Genomic DNA, 12,957 nt, shown 5'->3' on the forward strand with positions numbered 1-12,957 from the left:
TAACTTTATTTCTAGAGCTACTAAAATAATATCAGGCTTTGATCAGATGCTAGGATCAGATGCCCTGATGTCATTCATAGAAAAAAATGCAGAAAGACGAGCASAATTACTGGCTGGAACAATAAAACTTGGCTGTGATACAGCTTGCAATGGGGATTGTCCAGGTAAATTCCTCACAGCTTGATCCCAGTTTATTTAAGCTGCCTATGTSCACTGCATGAAGGTCTGGCAATATTTTCGCTGCTGTTCCAGCATCACTCTGACGTCAGCGCTTTTATTTGATTTTCTGTCACTGTTCTCACAGATTAAATTTCAAACAGTGACCCAAGGCTTGATCACTCATTAGCAAATCCCTCAGAGCCGTCTAGTCCTGCCCTTGCTTGATGGCTCACTCTGTGTTGCCATCTCAAAGCCTACTAAAATCAGCACCACCCTACGTGCAAGTTAGGTCAGGCTTGGTGCTGCGGCAGAGGGCTGTGGGGATCCCTACCCAAGTGCACAACTGTGCTGACGAACTGCTGCACATCCCTATGAAGACACCTTGCAACTCTTCCCAACTCTCAGGTAGCAAAAGAACACAGCCACGTAAAGTTAAAACTTCCCTTTGCCCTCTCCTCTCACCCTCTGATTTATAGGGGAATTATTCTGACCTCTTTCTCAATCACGACATTTTTCGCCTTCTGTGGGCAGGCGTTTAATTGGCTTAAGCAGATATTGTGATGCTCTTTCAGGTCTCTTTTGCTGTGATCCTTGAATAGAAAACTCGTAGTAGGCAGCCAGAATGAAAAAGCTGCCTCAGAACATGCTCTAGAGGTCACAGATCCTAACTCCCACTAAGGTATTTTGGCTGGATGGGATGGGAGGTTGCCCTGAGCACATTAAGATCCAACTTGCTGGCAGGTATCTCCAACTCAGTTCTAACTATGCCTAGCTTTAAATTATAGAGACAGACAGGTTCACAGTGAAGATGCAGCCATGCCTTCAATGCTTCACCTCCTCCATGCCTTTCAGCAGACCTCTTGCCTTGTAGATAGATTATCAGTACCTTTGGACAAACAAGTATGCTTTTCCCTTTGGTATGGTCCAGAACTATAATGCACGCTCWTTCTGCTCAATCTTCTTAATACTGTCACTTAAATGAGTATTCAAGTGCCAAAATCCGAACCGCCCATCTCTCCAAGCTAAGGAAATTGCCACTGTAAAGCCTAGACTAGGCTGCTTCCAACAGCAAGGGGCAGGTAGAGCAACCCRCTGACATATCCATGTGCCTTTTCCCTGGCTTGCCCCTCTTTACCTCCATGSAGACTTTAGAGGTCGAGCACGCTGATTTCGGCAGAGATCACCATGATTTATGCCRGGCTGAGCCGCGAATCGGGCTGCGAGTCTTTATTGCCTTTTAAAGCCAAGAGCCCTTCGGAAGCCAATTGTGTCTAACGCGAAGTTGCTGCACACACAATATGGAATCTGCGCAATTCCATAAAGCAGCAGCGGGCTAAATAAAAACTTCAAACAAGACGTTCTGGCCTTGGCCAAAAAGAGCGAAGATAAATGGCTCAGAGACGCCAAGTCGTCAAGGAAGAGCGGCTTGACTGTTGGACGGCGAGCAAAGCGAGAGGCAGAAATTCGGCGGGGTGCTGGGAAGCTTGCAACACTCCCAGAAAGCAGAGGGGTCACAGTGTTTAATTTGATTAATTCATYGCTGCTCCAAAAGACCTTGCGCTGAGCCCCAGGCAGCTCAGTAAACATACAGTCACTTAGAGAGGAAATAAAACATTGGTTGAATGGTAAATACGCCAATTGCCTCTCCCACTCTTGCTTCTTCTCTCCTTGGTCAGTGCAAATTTTGGAAGCTACACAGTAAACAAAACAAAAAAAAACCCCACCACCACCAAAAAAAAAAATACAGTAAAACACATTGTATTTCCAACACCTTACTCAAAACACTTTCAAGGAAAGTGTCGACTTGTTTTGCCATCATTCTTATGTTTCCTCAAAGGCCCACTGCTGTAGGAAATGCCGTGGGGGAAGTGGAGTAACAGGCGAGCTGCTTTGACGTCCTCTCTCCAGGACTGGCAGAAGACTCAGTGGGAAGCCACAGGAAGGACAATTACCCGAGTGGAGCCGGAGACCGTTTCTGGAGGTTGCTTCAGTTATTTTTGGTCATACTCCTAAGCACCTGGGGGTCCRGGCAGATGTTTTTACGAATGTAATTGTATTTACAAATAATGGTATTTTGCAAAGCTCCAGTGCTAGCTTTTATGGGCCAGATGGTATAAACACTCAGCTGGTAACTGTATAGCGCCTGTCCCTATGCATGGCGGGAGGAGGACAAAACCTCCCACCGACACTGGGGCTACAAAACAGACACAGCTGCTCGAAACTATTTAGAAGCCTGGGGTGTCAGTGGAAATCATAGCAGAGCCAGAGGGAGGGTTCCTGAGGCTCCATAAATCCATACAAAGTGAAGCTAACATCTGACCCCTTCTTGGCATCTACTTTAAGCCCTGCCAGGGCCCCTACTCAGCACCTTTGCGTGTTAGACCTCACCACGTCTCAGTATGGCTGGAAATTGCTCTTATCCCCCTTCTCATAAAGAGATGCTGAGGTTTACTGCGGTTCAGACACTCTTCTACACCACGTGAGAAAGCCGCTAGTCAAGAAGGCAAGGTTACTTATGCAACGGTCTTTGCATTGATAGCAGGTGAACTTGGTTTRTTCCTCTGGTTGCCACATCTCCTGCCTCGTTCCACTATGCAAAGGAGCATCCGTGGGTATATATTGAAGAGACAGTCAGTATAGACATTCATATCATGTCTCTGAGCTGGTCAAATGAGAAAGCATTCATCAAATAGAGCACTGGATCAATGTTTCCGCTAGCCCTGAAATAATATATTCACTGCAGAATAATGAGCCATCTCTGTAACTCTGGAATTATTATATATATCTAATATATATGTATACATATAAAAATGGAAAATATCTATGTTATCTACAAAAATCAGAAAAGTTTGATTAATAAGGCAGTTGGCTAATCCTATTTGTCTGGCTTTAGTGCCGTTTCACTCTGAAGAGCAAAATAAGTTTATCCACTACTGAAACACAGATCCCTCCAAGGTGTAAAACTGTGGTCGATTAAGACTTCAGGATAATAGTTCAGTGCTGTGCAAGCTGCTTCTTGGGGGGAGGGGGGGAAAAAGGGAAAAAAAGAAAAGAAAAGCCCCACAGAAATGAAAGAAAATCTTGTGGGGGCTCTGCCAATGATGTTTGTTTTTGCGCATAGCAAGCGCTGTTTTAAATCACAATAATGCTTTTGACTTTTGAGAGAGGATGACCGGAGATTTATTTGGTGTAGTGTGGAAGGGGCCCATTCCAGCAAAAAAATGAGTGGTGGAGGGGGGGTTCTGTCAAGGAAGAAATCTCATCTAGACAAATGACACTACTCAACAGAGCACAGTTACTTATATGTGTGTTTGCACTGACATCCGATGAATGTTGTTCATTCATTTGATTGTCACTTCTCCTCCCTTGTTCCAGTATCCCTCCTACTCTCCTCTGAAGATTTAATCATTCCAACGTTAGGTTTCCTTTTTCTAAATGTGAGCAAGGGCCCTTTTAAGATAAAGATGTTAAAAAATATCTTTAAACAAACACTATGTGCAGTTGTGCTTTTAACAAAAGCGCTTTGCATATGTAAACACACACATGGCACAGCCCTTCCTCACCCCCTCATGCCACAAGAGCCCAACATGGCTCGTGGGGCAATGCCCATCCTGGAGCTAAAACTGGCACCAACCCCTTTGGAGTTCAACCAGCACCTTGGTCTCATCAGGAGAAAATTGGCTTGGAGCCCTGGGGCTGGATGGGGCCTGGGGGCTCGGGGTGGGTTAAGCATTAATCCGTAATTCACATTTACCATGCTAACCATCCTACATTGGCAGCCTGATGATTGCTACCTTCCTAATAGTTGCATATGATTAGCTCTATATTCCTGTAAATTTAACATGCCTGGTATCTGTGCTAACCCTAATGCAAGCACTTATTAGATGATTTTTGAGTTACTGTGYCCAATATGCAAGCAAGGCAATCTCAGCTCCTACTGTATAATCATCGGCTTATAAAGAAAAGAAGAAAAGAAAAACAATCGTGAAGGTGACGACTCTCCCCTTGACATCCCACTCTCTCCAATCTACACAATCATATGCAGGCTTTAAAGTTATACATAGCAGGATGGTTTCTTACCATRAGCATAACCTTTGCACAGCATCAGGAAACACAAGTCTCTGCAGAAATGGCTAAGTGCRGTTATAACCTGGCTAGTAAGAAGAAAAACAACAACCACACAACAGCGTCTGCCCCAGCACAGAGCGCTGAAGCAAAGTGCAGTGCCTGTGTGTTGGAGAACACTAACTGCTTCTCTCTTGCCCTCTCCCAGCTATCTCTACACAGCGTGGGGGGCGTTTTGCTCCAGATTTCATCTCCAGCAACACACGCAGAAGTTGCAAACGGCATTACCAAGCATCCCAAAATGCCCATGCACTAAGGATAAGAGTGAAACTGGGATACAAATCTATCTTCAGCTTCCATCTGAATATTCAGGAGGCCTCCTCGTGTCTCTGTCATATATTATTTTTTGATGGTGAGAGATTACAAACAGAGCATGGCAAGAGCAATCAGATTATGGAATAACCTCCTGGGACAGAGCTATATGTTCCCATATGGCTTTTTTTCTTTTTTTCTCCTTTCTCTGTCAGTCTATCACTGCCTAGTCACCTTAGGGAAACATAAGGTGAACGAGGAGAAAGAAGGTCAGGGTTATCACGGAAAAGTTTAATCCCCCCTCAGTGAGAACCGGTTAATAGCTACGGCTAGACTCAAGCACAGGCCTCAGTTGGGAATCCCAGTGAAGGTCAAAGGCAGAAAGGAAAAAAAGCTGCCCTGAGATCTGAGACAGTCATAAGCAGACAGATGTTCCTAGGCTTTAATGAGCAGTCTTGGCTCCAGGCCTTTCTTGGCAGAGCTGTTTTGCTTCAGTATTTTTCCTCTTGTAGCGCAAGGTATGGCTCTGGTTAGCTGGCTCTGGTTAGCTAACTGCTGATGATTTTTTCCATCTAAATAATAGTTTGACAATGAAGAAACTAATTCATAATCTGCAACTTAATGGATTAGGTCATGGGGAATGATGTGCAGTTGCAATCATGAAAAGTAAAAATAAATAAAAATAATAATTGCACTTTAAATGAGAACCAGTTCTGAAAGTTTTAACAGCAAATCTGATGAAGCTCCTATGGCAAGTTCTACCACTGCCTTATTTTTTATTGTCATGGACAATAAAATGAAGGAAAAATGACAGGAAATGGACTTTTTCTTAACAAATTCTTCTATTTCAAGGGCAGCCTGGTGGGGAACATACCCCCACTTTTGAAACTCATTTGGGTTTGCCAGCACTGGGAATTTTCTCTTGACAATTTGCTATTCCCAAATGAAAGACTTTGGATTGGAAAACAAAGGTTCAGCAAACATGTTCTGCTCAGAAGGCAAAGAGACTACAAATCCAACTGTTAGCAAGCTGTGAAATCAGTAACTTAACAATGGAGAAATAGCTCGGTTAAGAGTTATGAAGCCTTTTAACCCATGCCTTCTAGGACACAGCTTTCCTGCAGCAATTGCAGTGCTTGGAGAAAAAGTTAGGTTCTTTGACAGGTCCACTAGCAAACTTGATAGAACCAGGAGCTGAATTCAGTCCATTTTCAACATTTGTGTGTGCCACATCTCTGTCACCATTGCCCTGATTTAACATGATAATACGAATGGACTTGTTTGCATGGGATAAGCTCTCACTCTAGACAGCTTCTCACCGCTACTGTCCAAATCCTGCTCTCAGTGAAGGAAATGCAATTGTCTAGGTGGCTTAATCGTAAACAGTCTTTGGATCTCAATCAGCTACAAGTCAATAAAAAACTTAAGGACCTCACATTGGCAGGTTATATAAATTCTCTGCTCCCCCTGTGTTCTCAGTTGACTCTGCCTTTTCATTTTGGAGGCTATGAATTATGCTGCTTTGAAGCCCTTTCCCAGCACATGAGAATCGCCTCCACCGTTGGTTCAGCAAAGCTCACCCCTTTTCCAGAACSGAGTGTGAAATCTGTTTTGTGATAAATACCCGATGGTGCAGGAGCTCTGGGCTTGCTCCCAAGCCAGATTCATTTATGCTGCAGCAAAACACCTGCCTCTGCGTCATCACGAAGGCAGCTCACCACTGTAACGTACAACCCAGTCTCTGAGACAAGATTCGGATTCCTTTTCCTCTCCCCCTCCTCTGTGGGAGAGGAACAGATGTCCCGAACATCCGAAAGGAGCTTCCTCCCTCCCCGTCGCCCCGGCTTGTATTTCCAAGTCATGAGTCCTAAAACTCTTCAGAATCAATTGGCTAGGGCTTATTGTTTCCATGACACCAGCCTCTTCCCACAGCCACTCAACGCTCAGGATAATTACTCTACATGACACCTGCCAASTGGAAGTGACAGATTTACACTAGGATTGCACCCAGGGTCTCCGTAGATTTAGTGGGGCCATCACCATGATGGGTCCCCCTGGATTGGCCGTACAGCTCAGTAATCATGGGACACTGACCCAACTCCAAAGCTTCCCACACGTCCAGACAAGGCTATGAGCGAACTGCTCCTGTCCGCTTCACGGACCAGAGAGGAGAATCTCTGCTCCCTAGTGTGCCTCTGTACTCCCCAAGGCCAGGTGACAACTGCTGCCTGGAGGGATTCGATTCCAATTAAGAGGGACGTATGCTTTGCCAACAGGCATTAAAATTGCCTCTGTTGCAGAACACAACGCAGAGCTTTTTAGAGGAGGTGTCACAAGCTAGGATAAATAAGAAAAGGCATGAAAAATAATCATAAAAAAGCTGTGTGAAAACTCAAAGGCTTTTGAAAGTTTTGRGTTGATATGCAGTCAGCTACTCAGCAGTCTCTCTAAAGCTTGGATGGAAAATGTGAGTCCACTACAGAAAACCAGAGAAGTAAGTGACACAGAAAAGAACCTGCTGAAAACAGCAAATCCCTTTTTGTTCAGCATTAAAAAAAAAGCAATAAAATGCAATAGAATAAATAGGAGCCTACCTGAAGAGGCTGAAGAATCGTAAGAGCTTCTGTCCTTCCTATTCATCCTGAAAGGCTGAACGTCCTTTTCCCTGTAAGTTCCAAACCCTTCAAAGCTTCTTCTTTTACTCCCACTTGCATCACTGTCCCGCTTGTCATTCGAGGAATTCATTTCACCAAACATGTCCAGGGACTCTGACCTTGCATTACCCTCCGTATTACCAGAGTATCTCTTCGTGCAAGAGTCAATGGGATCATTGCTTGAGTCACCTTTATCTTTACTCTGTGTCCACTGCTGGGCATCAGAAAGTGATAACGTAGAGAGCGTATCCACTTCAAAGTTACTCTTTGAGCCTTTGTGTCCAGTTTCACAATGCTGGTGCTTCTGTTTCTCCTTATGCTTGCTTTTCTCATTGAGCAAGGAGAGGTCTTTATCTGAGCCACTTAGCCTTTCATTAATTGCATGGCTGGAGAAGCTGGTGGACTTGCCAGCAAAGAGACCGCTCAGATCTTCGTGCGTCCCCAATATCCGCTCATCCTTATGCTTGTGCTTATGTTTGTGTTTCCTTTTGTGAAGTCGGCCACTTGAAAGGCTTGTCCCTCCAACCTTTGGAGGGGCCAGAGAGGACTGCATGTCTCCAAGGCCCATTCCCACAGGTGTCTGCAGGTGAACTCCATGTTTCGCTTTATGCTTGGCAGTGGTGGACATCTTCATATGAGAGCTTGCATGGAATTGGGGTGGGGGCACGGTAGGTCTCATAAATGGGGAAGCCGCTCCGAGCGTGTGAGACAGGTACAAAGGAGCTGGATACTGACCGTAGTAACCAAGATTCATCATAGGCATTGATGTGTAAGGCATTCCATAGGGTGCATAGTAACTCCCACTGGGAATAGGGTAACCGAACCCTTGTAAAAAAGGCACCTTTGTCATGGTGTCATTGGTTTTGGCAGGTCTACCACGCTTCTTCTTAGACTTCATGTCAGAGGTCCTGCGAAGATAGAGCAATGGGTCATACTGAATATATGGCACAGGGTAGTAGTGATCAAAATTAATCCTGAAGATGCTGGGATATGGATTCTCGTGATAAAATGTGTAACTTCTATGGGAAATCCTGAAAACTTGAAACTTATTGATGAGTTCCTCAAGGTCTGCCAGAAACTGGAGGTCATCTCTGTTCTGCAGGCTTTTCCTTTTCCTCTTGTGCTTTGGCTTTTTAATGCTCTCATGAGAGAGAAAGTTATCCACAATGAGATGTTTCTGCCGGTGACCATGCCTGTTCTTTGTGCTGGTGTCAGATGGGATAGCCTCTGGATTGTCCAGGGTGCAGAAATCAAAGGAGTATCTCCGGCGGGATTCGGAGCTCTTTTCGGCTTGGTCAGAAGTGCTGTTGTTGTCCGTACCTATCCCACTGTCACTTGGTATGGTTTCCTCGCTGTGAGACTCRCTCACTGGAGACAGCGTGACTTCTTTCAGAGAACCTATTTCACACAGGTGGGAAGGTGAGTTAGCCATTAACCTGGGTGGAGACAGCTTCCAAGTTCCACTGTGCATTCCTTTCTGGGTTTTTGTAGGAAGAGCACTGATAGGTTGAAGATTTGGCATAGTTTTTAACTCTGAAAAATTCGTTTCGGTGCTTGCAGGGCTAAGGTTGCCGTTAGTCCCTACTAGCTGTGTTGAAAGCGGATGAATAGCTGCTGGTGACGATGCCACAAGTGACTGCAGGTTGGAAGGCACTGCTGGGTTTTCTGGCTGGCTGGAAACAGGCCTTGAGTGCTTGATGGCTGTCTTAGGTTCTTCTGGCTGAGGCTGCAGCTCTGCTCTGGGCTTTCTGCCCCGTTTTTTGCCAATGTAGATAGTCCCCCTCTTGCTGACATTGATCTGCTTCCCTAGTCTGGCATCAATGGTCGTTGGCCCAGCACTAGATGGTGGCTGAACTTTTGCTTTCAGAGCTATGTTGCTGGAGCAGGAGGACAAGATCTGATTGAGAATATTCTTCCTCTTGAGGGTCTTCATTTTATTAATGGTCTTGATGGTCTTCTTATCCAAGACCCCAAGCTTCCCAACCTTTTTGTGAAACTTGAGCTCACTGATGGACTTGTCCTCTCCTGGGACCATCTGGGCCAACTTGGCCAGATTCCGTCTCCTCTTCCTTTTCTTTGTTCCTGGAAATTCACGATTGATTGGACTGACTGGGCTGGTGGAGGTTCCCTCATGAATGGTTTCAACAGTGAGCAAAGGCTGTTTCTTTGGTCGTCCTCTTTTTTTCTTGACAGGTGTGATCACAGTAAGACTGTCTGTATTGGTATACAGAGGGCTGGAGGGTGTGATAGGATACGCTGAAGGAGGCTCCACCATCAGCTTCTCCGATGTTGTCATGGAGGCCTCCCGAAGGATAGACTTAGGTTTGCTGCAGGTCCACCTCCGCTTAGCTGCAAGTTTAGGGTGCTGCACCTCAGATAATTTGCTAGCGGTGGGAAGATCAGTAGGTAGGAGCGTGGATGTCACAGCTACAGATTTTCTGAGCCTAGTGGCACTGTTGGGGGAAGTTTTGTCAGTGAGCACACTGCTTTCAATAGCTACTAAAGGGGATTCGTTTTCAATCACTTTCCCTGGCTTTGTGGCTCGAAGATCTTTTTTACTCCCCTCTGATTGTAAGCTAGTCCTGTTTGCTACTTCACTGCTCAAAGGAAGTCCAGAAGACAGGTTTTTCTCCTGGATCGTTTTCTCTATGGAAGATTTTGTAGATTGCCTTTTTTTCCTTTTGTGGCCAGATGCATCTGTTGTTGGAGACTTTATTGGGATAGTAATTCGTACGTGACTGGTGTCATTTTCAGAACTGCTAGCAGAACAGGCATTCTGCTTCATGGGCAATGTGTCTAGCACACCATCCATTGAGTAAGACTCCTTTTTCCCATCCATGCTGTCATGGCTTTTGCTTTCAAATGCTTTCTGAGCGCTCTTCACCCATTCGATGTCTGTGCTTTGGATGGTTTGACTTAGCAAGTCTTTTTTGCTGGACTTCTTCTTGCTAGTCCCCGTGGGCTGATCGGGCACCTCCAGCTGCACACCTCCCTCGGGATCAMCGAGAGGCAAAAGCCCATTGCACTCCGAAGCACTGCTGGATTGGGTGGCTGCACCAATGCTATTGGGTGACGGGACTGCACTGCACATGGCGAGCTCTTTACTGCTGGTCGAGAGCTGTCCCCACGTGCTTCCAGCACAAGACTTCTTTGCTTGAGATTTGCTGTAAGAGACTACGGGCTCCGGAGCGGGGACCTTGGTGGCATTAACAGCTTCTCGGCTGCATTCTGTGCTCATGAAACAACTTTGAGAAGCGGATCCTGGATCAGAGCTGGCCGACCAGTCAAGATGGTGCTGGTTACTACTTTTCTGCYGGTGCTTTGATTTTAAGGTGTCACCGGTGAAGTCTTGTTGGAGACCCGGATCATAGTGCAGAGCAGAATGTTTTTGTGGTCTCTCATAAACCTGAAAGGGAGAAGAAAATGAAAAAAAAGGAAAAAAATAAGTTAGTGTATTGGTCCAATCATAACTGTTAATTACAACTCTTTATTTCCAGTCCAACAACTTTTCTTAAGCAATGTCCTCTTAAAGGTTAGGAGTCTTTATAAAGTCTTCTTATACTGGAGTCAAATTTTCATTTAGATTTATACACTGTAAACAAGTTTTAATTTGTTTTCCCGTTCTAAAACAATGGAAATATTTCCATAAATGTTAAATTGCTAAGGAAACATACTCTATTGATTTTTAATTTAAAACACAAGTAAAATACTCCTTTCAATGGATGAATGCTGCAAACCAACCTCCTGGTGAGAAAACCCTATTTTCCTTAAAAACAATCTCTCCCAGGACTCAATGCATTGGGTAGCTCAAAAATGGAAGAATTAAGCTCATTGTTGTAAGCAACAAAAACTGTAAACTTATCTAGGAAGTGATTACAAACAAGAAGCAAACCCACAGGTTCATTTGCCTACAAAGCTTGAATCTGTGAAGATTTATTTGCTTAAATTCCCACATAGGAGTCATCCCTGCACAGCTAGTCTGAAAATCATATGCATGGTGTCAAGTGTGTAAGGCAAACTTGGCAGGTTTGAGATTTGCATTACTCGCTTCCCATTTTAATAATCTGCTATTTGCAATGTCAGTAAGAGATATTTTCAACACCATTTCTAATCCGACAGCAGCCCTTCAAACCACAGGGGTTACAGGACAGGCAAATTACACTGAAAACTATTCCAGAGCAAAAGAAAGTACTTTCTCTTGATGGGCCTCCCTCAGATGGAGAAATTATGTTTATTATTGCTGCAACCTTTTCAGAACTTTCTTAAAACTGAACAAACCCATTTTACTTTCACTAATTGCCCTCTTCTATCCATTTGTTTTCCCTGTTTTTTTTTTTTTTTTTTAAATCTGGATAAAACTGTGAAACTTATTTCATACATGTACATCAAAAACAACTGTTCCCCATAAGCTATTCTTGCAATTACACCATTCTGAACATGAAATTAATGACAGGTTCCTCAAAATAAATGTGCAGTCAAGGAAGGGACAAGATTTTTGAGCTCTGGGGCTCCAGGAAGGAAGGCGTCCTTGCATCTGAATGACTTCAGAGGGAGCTGAAAGGTGTTAACCACCCCTGAGCCCACAGCGTTATTACTTAGCGACCAGTAAATACACGTGTTATTGGCAAACTTGATGATGATCCATCCTTAGCGTGGATATAAAACCAGGCATGGGGCCTTTTTGGAATACACTGCAAGGAGGAAGCTGTTCTGGTCCATTGTCTGAGGAGAGATCGGGGACTCTTAAATCCTGTGGCTAGCTCAGCTGTCGGGCATATGGACCAACTACACTCAGGGAAAACAGAGATTTCCAGGAATTGTGGAGCGAGAAAATGAAAGCATGCAGCTGTGGTAGGACTGCAGATGTCACGGGCTTGGGACACACTTTTTTTTTTTTCCCCCTCCTTCTTCCAGCCTGAGAAAAGAGCTGAAAGCATAAACAGACCTTGGCRAATGAATCAGTTCCTCCTTCCAGAAGTGACCTCCCACACTGGAGTCACCACAAGGCGCATGTGGTAGGGACAGTCCCCATGCTACCGCCTTGCTCACGAGTTGTTGCCTTTTTYTTTCTCCTTTATTGTTTATTTTATTTCTAAATGAAACATCATATTCCCCAGCTATCATGATTTCTGACTTGAAAACATCTGAGGTCTCTCCTGGTCCTGCACCGACAGGGGACCAGCCTGCTCCTGCAGCGATTTGTAATCCCAGCAACTCTTCACACTCAACTTCCTCCCCAAATGCCGAGCTGTAAAACTAAATGACCTAAAAAATCCCTTTTGAAAACAGAGAGGGTCCCAGCGGCGAGGGAAAACATCACGTGCTGGCAACACCGTGCTCCCTCCATCGCTGCCGCACGCACGCTGCTCTAGTTTAAAAGCAGCAATCATCTCCAATCTATATTTAAAGGCAGTTAATAAGAGTTTGCAGCCAGCTATGTATGGGAGATGAGATGAACGCTGCTATATTGCTTAGCTCCTCTGGCCTCCTTTCCTTGTGCTGCATCCTATAAAATGACGATGCAGCAGCTTCCCAATGATAACCTGGGCATTACTGTAGCACCGCAGGCTGCAAGGTCCATCATATAACCCACAAGAAAGACTGGCCTGGGTCATCCATGGTGCCAACCTGGGTGAGCATCACAAGCCAAAGGTGCCGAGAACAAAACCTGAGAGCTTTAAAAACCAAATAAATAAAACCAGTCTAAGTCCCTTGCTTGAGTTGGCCAAGCTCTTCCAAGTCTCACTGATGGCTGTATCTTCATTCC

At 44.8% G+C, this 12,957-nt stretch overlaps 1 protein-coding gene across 2 annotated transcripts in view; it reads right to left on the reverse strand.

Moving 5' to 3' along the window:
* Positions 1–12,957, reverse strand: part of SETBP1 (SET binding protein 1) — a 235,594-nt gene that overhangs the window by 59,575 nt on the left and 163,062 nt on the right. For both annotated transcript variants that reach the window (XM_026040029.1, XM_026040021.1), the window contains one exon: positions 7,131–10,596. In XM_026040029.1, the coding sequence (XP_025895814.1) occupies positions 7,131–10,596 (3,466 nt within the window). The remainder of the gene's footprint in view (positions 1–7,130; positions 10,597–12,957) is intronic.

The sequence above is a fragment of the Nothoprocta perdicaria genome, unplaced genomic scaffold (assembly GCF_003342845.1).
Source record: "Nothoprocta perdicaria isolate Ctin4 unplaced genomic scaffold, notPer1 scaffold_10, whole genome shotgun sequence".
Taxonomy (NCBI): domain Eukaryota; kingdom Metazoa; phylum Chordata; class Aves; order Tinamiformes; family Tinamidae; genus Nothoprocta; species Nothoprocta perdicaria.